Source organism: Syngnathoides biaculeatus, chromosome 2, assembly GCF_019802595.1.
Source record: "Syngnathoides biaculeatus isolate LvHL_M chromosome 2, ASM1980259v1, whole genome shotgun sequence".
NCBI classification, from domain to species: Eukaryota; Metazoa; Chordata; class Actinopteri; order Syngnathiformes; family Syngnathidae; genus Syngnathoides; species Syngnathoides biaculeatus.
Genome location: NC_084641.1, coordinates 30,383,764 through 30,395,076, shown reverse-complemented (window position 1 = coordinate 30,395,076; position 11,313 = coordinate 30,383,764). Strand labels below are relative to the sequence as shown.

General features: G+C 45.6%; 1 protein-coding gene across 1 annotated transcript; it reads right to left on the bottom strand.

The window, feature by feature from the left end:
* Positions 1 to 2,482: 2,482 nt before the first annotated feature.
* slc52a3 (solute carrier family 52 member 3) lies at positions 2,483 to 8,587 on the bottom strand. The gene is made up of 4 exons (XM_061810059.1): positions 8,186 to 8,587; positions 6,650 to 7,686; positions 5,279 to 5,402; positions 2,483 to 3,731 (listed from the first exon to the last, which is right to left on the bottom strand). Exons 2-4 carry the CDS (start codon positions 7,639 to 7,641, stop codon positions 3,519 to 3,521), a joined length of 1,329 nt encoding a protein of 442 aa, XP_061666043.1. The 5' UTR covers positions 7,642 to 7,686; positions 8,186 to 8,587; the 3' UTR covers positions 2,483 to 3,518.
* Positions 8,588 to 11,313: the final 2,726 nt, after the last annotated feature.

The following is an 11,313-nucleotide window of genomic DNA, read 5'->3' as shown; positions in this document are numbered from 1 at the left end:
ATAACGTATTTCAGTTTTTTTTTTTTTTACAAACTTTAGAAAAGCCCCTGCTAACACATCATGTAGAATGCCATAGATGGGCTACTGTGTAACACGTATCTGGTGAGGATATATTGACATTTGAACACAAATGCAGAAGCGACACATGTAGACTGACAATATGGCAATACTGACTGCCATATATTCTTTACGCTCTTGAAAATAAGAGACAGCGTATTGAGTCACTGAAAGTAGTGCGGACTCCTCCTGTCTGTACGACTTTATCATACTGCCGCTTGTCGGCTAAGGCGAGTAAACAAGAAGGAGCAGCACAATGAATTTAATAGTAATAATTAACATTTTAATGTAATAATAATTAAGTGATGCAGTGCACGCTGCTTGATTCTTTACGTCACGTAATTGTTATTAAGAAGCAGACCAGGAGAAGCTCGTCCATGCTTTTATATCAAGTAGACTTGACTGTTGTAACGGTCTTCTGACTGGACTCCCCAATAAGAGCATTAAACCGCTGCAGTCCGTCTAGAATGATGCAGTGTCAAACTCCCAATTCCAAAGTAAATTATTTTAAAAAAAAAATTTAAAATTCTGCTACTGGTCTATAAATCGCTAAATGTTTTAGGGACTGAATACAGGGAAAGCGGTGCTCATGGAATACAAACCCAGTCGGGCTCTGCGATTGACCGACTCGCGTCTAATAATGGAGTGCAGAGTCCAAAGCAAACGTGGCCAAGCAGCATTTAGCAATTATGCTGCATAAAAACAAAAAAAAATATGGAATAAATTGCCAGCAGAAGTGACGTCGGCCCGGGTGTTTCCAATATTATTTTAGGGTAACAGTACCTTCCCTTTTCAGTGATATTTCTTGCCCAAAAAGTAGTTTTAATGGTACTTTTTATTTCCAAATCTTTTTTTTTTTTTTTTTTTTTTTTTTAGCATTGTATGCTTTTAATCATATAAAGCACATTGACACACCTCGCGTATGAAATGCGCGATACAAATAAACTTGCTTTGCTTTGCTTTTGCGACGATTTGACAAGTCGCAGATAATTACAGATCATAGTTGTATTTAATAACGCCAACGAAAAACTTCCACAGCGGAAGGATGACAAGAATATACGAAAATATGGGAGATGGGGAAAAAAAAAACCAAGGTGGACATGCAAGGCCAAATGGAAAAACTAAAGGGAAAAATACAAAAATGGACATGACAGACAGCAGGCAAGAACGCAAAGAAAAAAAATACACAAAATACTACTAACGCCTCAAAAAGAAGAAACAAGAACAAAGAAAAGGAACACACTCCAAACTACACAAGCTTAGAAAGCGGAACTGAAAACAAACGTACGAACAATCGACCTCGTTCTACATACACGAGAGCACAAACGAGGAATAAGAAAAGCGAATGAAAAGAAAGCAAAAACGAAGCGAAAAAACAACATCGGCAATATTGGTGAGGACGCACGCGCATAGACATGTAGGGCAAGGTGCACGAGTCAAACAAAAAAAAGTACTATGTCCGACTGTAGAGCACGGTCAAAAATACAATTATTAACAAAGGAGGTGAGTTGATATAAAAAGTTAACACACCCTTGTTCAAATGGCAGATTTTGGGGAGGCCGGGAGCTGATTCCTAAACACTTTGTGTAAAATTTATGACAGAAAGGCTCATTTTTCTTGTGAATGATGATGAATTAAGAATGCCGCAGCAAAAAAAAAAAAAAAAAAAGCACTCTCTTGGGCAACAAATTCACAAATTAAATTCATATCTCAAGCCACTCCTGTGTTGACTTCATATCAGAGGACAGTAACTGTTTGGTACATCATAAAATACACTACGAAGTGGAAATAATTGATCAGTTTACTGAATAATAATAAATTGCCAGGATGGGGCAGCTGTGTATCATGGCGGTTAGCATGTCTCGCCACACATTTCTAAGGTTCAGGGTTTGAATCTCGACTCCGGCCTTCCTGTACGGACTGGAGAAAAAACCCTCACGAGGATGAGGACGGGGACTCCTATGCGACGCATGAATGTAAAAATAATAATAATAATATCATGTCACAGGCCAGTGACTTTTTCGCAGTTTCACTTTGCACTTTCAAATGCAAAAAAAAAAAATGGGAGAGTGAAAAACTCCAAACACAGAAGAAGAAGAAGGAGAAGGAGAAAGGAAGCTTGAAGAGTAGTTTGGACTCTCTGTCGTGAAAATCGATTTGGGCTGATGAAATCCCGCCACGCTCCGACGACAAACACGCGCCAAGTGCAGAAAATATATATATATTTTTTTTTTTATGGTTCAGGAAGGAAAACGGTTGACCTGCACAAACGCTGTCAAGGTTTTTAGGAGGCTGCTTGCGCCACCCAGTGCTCAAACAAAGTAGTGCCATGAGTTGGAACCCAATTTTTTTGGGAATGAGGAAAAAAAAAAGACAAATAGTTTTGATATTTGTGTTAACCTTCTCCACACAGTTGCATTTTTTTTAATATGGCATACAATGTTTTTGTGTTTTTTACAATGAACACAAATTATCTGCGAAACGTTACGTTAAAATCATATCTTTTGACTGGTACAACAAATAAAAGCTGAAAGTTCATCTGAAATTGTGCAATATTTTAACATTGTCTCTTGAATGCGGGGGGGGGGAGGGGGTAAAATGGTGCCTTGAGATACAAGTGTGCAGCACTACACGTTTTTCATATCATTCCACTGATTTTGGGAGCAGAAGTAGAAGATGCTCAGAAGAGCGCACTTCACAACAAGAAGTAATTTTTCTTTGATTTCTTTTGCTTTTGACGCAGGAGAGGTGCTCCGATTTCATTCTATAATAACAAAAAAAAAATGGCATTCATTAATGCTAAACGTCATCGGCGGGCTAACAAATAGCCTCCTCACATGCGTATATTCTTTATCACGTGGGGAAAAGGACGATATTACTGCAGTTGACTGAGGTCACTGACGGTGCAGTGGTACACACACGCCTGCCTTTGGCGCAGGCAGCGTGGGATCGATTCCCGTTTGGGGTGTGGTCTGCCTTTGGCCGACGTTCGCCGGGACAGGCTCCGGCTCTCTCCTCAGATTAAATGCGTTGCGTCCGGCGTTGAAACTGTGCCAAAATCATTTGACGGGACAAGCCGAAAGAACCTTACTGAGACAATGGTGACTGTGTATGTTATATTGTCCCCAGATGGCCAAGGCACGCAGACCAGGAACAGCGCAGTCACAGTGAATTAAATGTGATGCACAAAGTGTATTTTTGTACATTGTATTTGATGGTTTGTATTGTTTTTAGAAAATACAGTGTCACCGAGTGCAATTTTCCAAATAAGAAAAATAATAATACAAAATGTTTGAAAGTTTACAAGGTTTTTTTGTGGGCCTTCAACGGATCAATGTGATTTCCATTCATTTTATGAGGAAAGATGATCAGAATCATTGAAGTTCATGAGAACAAGCAAGATGGGTGGAGTATCACTTGAACAAAAAAAAAAAAAAGTCTTTAAAAGAGCACGGGAGTTCTCAGGGCGGACATTTGGTGTTGCAGAAGTCTCCGGCCTTGAAGAGGGCGAGGACGTTGACCAGCGGGAACATGGCGACCGAGCCCAGCAGCGACCCCGCCTGCGATGCGGCCCCGCACCAGACGAGGGCGCTGTGACTTCGGTCGCGCAGGATGACGCCCACCATCACTTTGACGTACGACAGCGTTCCGGTGAACAAGAGCCACGAGAGGACCTGGGGAAGCAGCAAAAAAAAAAAAAAGGAATATTTGAAGATATGAATTTGTGGAACCCACCCTCAGCCTTTGTATATTTTTTGATGGTCTTTCTGTGATGCACTTAAATGGCACCAGATGGCACTGACGGCATCATTGGTGTCAAGGAAGTATTACTGAAGTGAGAATCTCGACTACGAGACGAAGATCTTTGCATGTTACAGAGGTCAGTTTAGTCGGGGTCGTTAGGGGAAATGACAGTCTTCACCTCAAGGACTGATGAACTTTTGTGTTGCTTTTGCAGTCAAATCTGGTCTGCAAACATTTTAAAGGGTAACTTTTTAGAAAATGTTGACGTTACATATTCAATAGTTTTGGCTTCCGTTTGTGGTATATTTGGACTTTAATTATTTAGATGGGCCCCTCGAAACGTTTTCCTGCCATTCAACAGCGGAGAAATACTCTTTACTGTTCGTGTATCCGAACGTTGTTTTTTTTGCGCTCCTCCTCGGCGCTCACTACTGTTGAGTCAAGCGTATTGAACAGGAAGTCACGTGCTACACCAAAGGTTCAAATCCCGAGGAACACATTTGTGGTCGGGACTTCTTGTCAAAGGCAAAAAGCGGTCCAGTCCACGCACGGGACGCAAAAGTTTTCGGCCGTTACCGTCGTCACAGTCATCAATGATTAACCCGTCGGAAGATTACGAAGTCACTTTGCTTGTTTTGAAAAATATAATTGGACTACAAATAACGTTCGTGTAGAACCTTCCTAAGGATGATCTGAAGAAGTGGACAGAACCAGAGTGACGTTTCAAAATTGCGTTTTTGTTTTTTGTTGGGGTTTCTTTTTTTTTTTGTCGATATGTGGTAGTTGTCTGTACATTCATGAAAAATTACCAACTGAAATGATTTAAGCAAATGGCTGCAAGATGAAGGGAAAATTGAAAGTGGGCTGGACACTGTACAAACACTTTTTTTTTTTTTTTTTTTTGAGTTCTTAATCTTTTTGGCGGCACAACGGATCAGCTGAAAAGCGTTGGCCTCACAATTCTGAGGTCCCGGGTTCGATCCCGGAATCGCCCCTGTGGAGTTTCCTCCCACATCCCCAAAACGTGCAACATTAATTGGACACTCTAAATTGCCCGTAGGTGTGATTGGGAGTGCGGCCGTTTGTCTCTATGGCTGGCGACCAGTTGAGGGTGTCCCCCACCTCCTGCCTGATGATAGCTGGGATAGGCTCCAGCACTCCCCGCGCCCCTTGTGAGGATAAGCAGCCACAGAAATGTACAGATGGATCTTCTTTTCGTGACATCTTTGTGTGTTGATGTGCTGTTAGATATTTAGAATGCAAAATATGCGCCAGGAAACGAGCTTTCAGATCTTGAAAGTATGCGATCTTGGTTAGTTCGGGTTGCCGGAGCAAAGACGGACGGACGCTCGTCTCCCAACTAGCAACCCAGACGAAAAAAAACGGGTCCGAGCGGAGTTGCTCAACATTGTTCAGAAGCAGAACTTGACAGACATCGACGGGATGTGGTTCGAAACCGTGTTTGCGCGTCACTCACAATGAGGACTTCCCCCGCCGCGGAGCCCTGGAGCAAAGGACACGGGCTCATGGCGGCCGCGGCCATGTTGTAGCCGCCAAAAGCTGTCCCCAGCAGCGACAGCGCCCCGAGGAACACGAGAGACCTGAAAGCACAAGGAAGAAATCCCAATCTGGATTGGAAAAGCAAAAATGACATTTGATGCAAAGTTTTTTTTCCAGACGTCAAAGTCACCGTCCAATAACTGACTTGCACATAGACTCGTGATTTTTGGTGGAGATAAAAATCGTGTTTATACGTTTACATTTTCTCTTTGATGGTAAACTAGTGCATATTCGGGGTTCAAAATTCAGGAATTTGCTGACTCGCATAATTTTTTTTTTTTTTTTTTTTTTTTTTAGTGCTATCATCCATTCTTTGTTATAAAAGTAGCCTTGCCATCCAAGTCCCGACTGCAAATAGCGAAAATCTGTAAATAATTGATGCTCATCGCAACTTTCTTTGAATTTTTAAGAAATTAAATAAGCCGGAAAAGTTTCCTGGGAATACTGGGGAAAAAAAAATCTGAATTGTTGAATCTGCGAGCGCTAAACTGCAAATATGCGGGGGTCCATTGCATCCATCTTTCTATCTCAGCCCAGCCAGAGGAACGTCGTTGAAACGGACCCTGGTATTAAAAAAATATCAGATAAAAAAAATAAAAAAAAAAAAGGACCACCTGGACTCACCACTCTAGGGTCCAAAAATCGTCTCCATTTGTCACTTCAAATGTCATGAAAAAAAGTCTGTGAGTTCCACAATCGGCCACTAGAGCTTTACTGGCGCTGTGGTGCAATGCAGGCGGAGAATGGCACTGACATATTTCCATGTCACCGATGCGATACAATCTGACTCGATCCGATTCCAAAAGACGTGCCTCCCGTCCCGGGACTGACGACGGTTCTATCTCTTGTTTATAGACAGAACGGAGCGGGTACAAAAGACGACTTTTTGGAATCTGGAACATGCTTTTTTTTTTTTTTAAACACAGTGAGTTTTGTCGTCGAGCCGTTCACCTTTGGCAGCAGATTTGGGAATAGGAAGCACACTAAATCCTAACAGCTCATGAATGTCAGTGACCTGCCTACGATGATTATCGCAGCTCAACAATGTCACCATGATCAAGCACACCGATTGGATCACATGTGAAACTTGCAAACATTTAGAAATATGAATTTGAACTTTGTACTGTACTTTTGCAATTCAACCCAGGAAAAAACAAAAGATTTGTACTGCATGTAGGGGCCTGAAAAAAATCCACTGTAACTGACGATCGGTTGTATGGGACTGGTGCCCCTACGAGTCCACTCGCTCAAAGTTCCACAGTGCAAAGAACGAGTACTATGACGGTACCTGTTTTGGAAAAACATGGCGACGGTGCAAGCTGCCGGGTTGGCCACCGAAGCCAGCGCAGCCGACAGGTGATAGGCCAGGTTGCCGTAAGGCATGCAGGAGTACGTCTGCACGGAGGGGAGGACCCCGTTGGTGGCGCCGTTGACCCACACCACCAGAAAGTAGATGAAGGTCATCTGGTGTACGGAGTGACCGGGCCTGGCCGGCGGGGGGCCCGTCTTGCTCTCCTCCTCGTGGCGCCGTTTCCTATCCTTTCCGTCAGCGTCCGCCGCAGGATTGTCCAGGCCGGAGCAGACGGACGTGGCCGAACCCGCCGTCAGGTTTTCGCCGGGCGGCGGGCGGAGCCTGTCGAGGCCGACGAAAGCGGCCAGACTGACGCCCATCATGATCGTTAAGAGGACGAAGAAGACCTCGGTGGAAAAGTTTGGCGGGAGGTACTCGGTCTGGAGGAAGGACGCGTTTCCGCCCGTGAGGTTCCCCGCGGTGGAGTTGACGCACCGGGCCATGCCCACGCCTTGGGCCAGGGCGACCACGCCGGGAACGAAGCCGCTCAGCCCCTCCCCGATAAAGTATGCGGTCACGTACTTGGCGGGGAGCCGCATCATGAACGGCAGGAACGTGACCGAGGAAGTGCAGTCCACCAGCGACAGGAAGAAAGTGATGGCGAAGAACGCCGTGCTGCGCGACGCGCCGGCCACCACGCTGGTGCGGTCCCAGAAGGCGGCCAGCAGCGCGCAGGACGAGACCCCGACGGCGAGGACGGCGTAGATGACGGCCCGCTCGTTCAGGCGGCCCGGCCTGGTCTTGTGCAGGAGCGTGACGAGCAGAGGTCCCAGGTTGGCCGTCTGGATGAGGACCGTCAGGTACGAGGGAAGCTCCCAGCCTTCGGGGAGGCTGTTGACGACCAGCGGAAGCTCCACCCACAGGCCGTTGACGGCCACCCACGAGCCCAGGCCGAAGGCGCAGGCCAGCGCGTGGATCCAGAGCGCCATCTCGCGTGCGGCGGCGGCGACGACTACGACGACTGGTCCTCACGTCTGAGGGGGACAGAAACAAAGAGCGGAACAGTTGACGCGCTCAATTCCTTCTTTCATTTTACACCATCCAGGAAAAAAAAAAAAAATTGGCAGATTTTGGTGGACGGGGGGGGGGGGGGGGGGGGGGGGCAATGGTCCTTTTCATGGTTTCGGGCGATATCGGCCCATTTCATTGGTCGCCCTAAACTCTAAACTCAATTGCCATCAAAAAGCTTTCTAGCTTGGAATATTTCCGCGCTTACCCATCTTAATTTTCCGTGAAATCGAAAAGTTTTCCGCCCCTTCGTCGCTCTTAACTGTCACTGAAGCTGAGAATAGGATAAATCCTTCCCGGAGTGAATTTTGGAGGGGGTGGGGGGGGGAAGCGTCGCTCCCACAAAGAAAAACAGTCACCAGTTCCCTCATCCGAAGTTTCAGATCCTGACGCAGCCACGGAGACCCGCAGAAAAACACCCGCGTGACGCGTGGCCAGCTGTGTTCTGGTCCCAAAAATACTCACGCGTTGTTTTTTTGCTGCCCCCCGCCGGCCTCAGAGACGGCTCGATGTCATCACGCAACGGAAGGAGCGAGCGAGCGGGCGGGCGGGCGGGCGGGAGGACGCGTCGGACTGCTCGAGTGTCGGACTTCTTTCTCGGCTGTGCAGACCGGGTGGGATCGCGTGATTCCCACGCGGGTCAGAGTCCGGTCCGGCTGTGAGCGCTGCGCAACAGAAGGCGCGTCGCTCCGACTGAGCTCGAGTCAGACGTTTTGCACTCTTGAGGCACGACAGCGGCGTCGTGTTTCCAAAAGCACGTCGTTGACGTTTATGCTCGCCTGGACCACGACGGCCGCAACCTTGAAGGATCCTGCAAACTCAGAGATTCCCGCCGCGATACGACACAACTCCTCTATGTTGGACTGAGCTGAGGAGATACAGAATTCAACTGTTAACATGATTTGCTTTCCTGATTTTAAGGGGGCCCGGCGAGGTTCCTTGGCCCTGGCAGGAGTTGCCCCTCCCACCACCTGCGTCGGCCTCAGTGATTATCCAACGCAATTCCAACATGCAGTTAGCTTGCTAATTATGCCTTCATGCCCAGAATGCAAATTGCCTGCCGGCGCGGCTGCTTTAGAGTGCCCCGTTGTCGCGTCTGGGTGCACGCGGGCATAAGAGATGCTCTCGATGAAGCCGCATCCATTTTCCCAGGTGTTTGAGATTGATCTTTCCGAGGCTTTTAAAGCCGTTCTGTGTATGACGTGGCACTTTTTGGATTCACTGAATTTTCCCGTCTCTCAACCACGTTGAGTTTTGCTTTTGGGGGCCTTTACATTGGAATGTGTCGTGATCTGGCGTTCTTCCCTCTCGGTGCCTTCAATGTATTGCACGACGCATCCTCAATAGTAGTAGTAGTGCGCAACAACGCTCACGAGATGATCAAAAATATCACGTGACGCATTACACCGATATTGCTGCAAAAATATTGCAAAACGTCACAACACATACTTCATTCTCTTTGTATTCATTTTAGATGATATGACGCAGCTAAAGACAATATTATAATTTGTCGATTGATGTCCCGGCACGGTGGCTCAGCTGGGAAGCGATGGCCTCGCAGTTCTGAGGTCCCGCGTTCAATCCCAGACCCGCCTGTGTGGAGTTTCGCAACATGAATTGGACACCCCAAATTGCCCCGAGGTGTGATTCTGAGTGCAGCTGTTTGTCTCCATGTGCCCTACGATCGGCTGGCGACCGCTTCCGGGTGTACCCCGCCTCCTGCCCGTTGACACCTGGGACGGGCTCCAGCATTCCTGCGACCCTCGTGAGGATAAGCGGCTAAGAAAATGGCTGGATGGACAGTAGTTCCACCAGTTGATGATCTGGTGCGCCGTCGTTACGCAACGGCAATGACATCAACAACGACGCCTTTCAAAAAATTTGACCGATCAGCAGACGACAATACTGTATATGGCCCATTATATAATCGTGTAATAATAATAATAATAATAATTAGTGCGAGTGAGAGAAGTCGTAATACTCCAAACGTGACTGTTGATGGGCTTCCTTTCGAAAGGGTTTCCTGTTCAAGGTTTTTGGGACACGCGGGACAACATTTGAAGGCAAACTGAACACTTTTTTTGGTTTTCTTATCAAGAAATCAATCTTATCTCCGTCAGTCCAAGCTCCATTTTGATCACATTTATAGATTTATAACTATCAAGGTCACTTATCATCTGGACCGCGTCGACTCTCGGCGTTTACTGCTTATTGACGCCCTTTCTTTACTGCCCTGTTGTTTTCACCAATGTGCTGATTTGGCAATTATTGTATTACGCAACACGTGCTTATCATGTCTTGGATCTTAATGTCCCAAATGTTAGGACTGAAGATGGGGAAAAAAAAAATGATCTGGAGTATTTTTGAAGCATGCAAAATGGATCAATTTGCCTTCATTCCTTTTTAATGATTTTGTATTTTCAATAACAACTTTGTCTTCGGAATGTGCGTGTTGGACCTACAACTGTTTATAAAGTTGGTTTCTAATTATTTTTATTTCCACCTTGCGTTTATGTTTTAATTCATTTATTTTTTCCATTTTATTCATAACTGGATCTCCTTGAATAAAAGTTGAAACGTGAAAATGAAATATGTAGAAAAAAAATAAATCCCTACTTGCCATAAGTAGAGTACCGAAGCGTATTACTGCCACACCCAAAAAAAAAAAAAAATGTCCCGTTTCACATAATTATGTGGAACGTTTCAAAACTTGAGAATTAATGCAATATTGCCCATGTTATTACAAAATGAAATACGAAAATTTTAATTTTGTTCATCAAATGTTTCTTTTGGGGGGAGAAGTTAAAAAAAACGCCCCCTCCCTTAAATATCAACATGTTCATCACGGGGGTGTTCATTCCAAACCATACTTCCATATACTGTACACCAGGGGTCCCCGGGGCTTTTTTTTTTACCCCAAGATCTACTTTTCAAGCAGCCAGCCGCTCAGATCAAGGGGGGGGGGGGTTGACGTCTTTTTTTTTTTTTTTTTTAGAACAACCAAGTCACAAAGATCTACCCACAACAAAAATGCAAAACATATTTATTTTAAAATATATGAAGGATTGTTTTTGTGTAAACGTATGTTTGTATGCAGTCGTGACTGATCAAAACTGCCGATTGACGCATTGAGCACCCCTGCTGTACACCGCCTATCCATCCATTTTCTAAGCAGCTTATCCTCACAAGGAGCCACGGGAGCGCCGGAGCTAATCCCGGCTGTCAACGGGCAGGAGGTGGGGGTACACCCTGAACTGGTCGCCAGCCAATCGCAGGGCACATGGAGACAACAGCCGCACTCGCAATCTCACCGAGGGGCAATTTAGAGTCTCCAATTAAAAGTGTACACCATACCAAAAAAAAAAAAAAAAAAAAAGGGGGGGTTATATCGTTGTTCAGAGAGTTTTCAAAAAAAAATTCCCATTTTTGGGGGAACAACATTCAACAACGAGCCAGAAAAAAAGTCCATCGACAACTGCGCCTCTATTTTGCCATCTGTGCGAGCATTCGGCTGTTTAAGTATGCTGTAAAAAAATCAAATCAAATGATAGTATAACAACAGCACATAGTGAGGAATTTGGTGAAAGGTGACC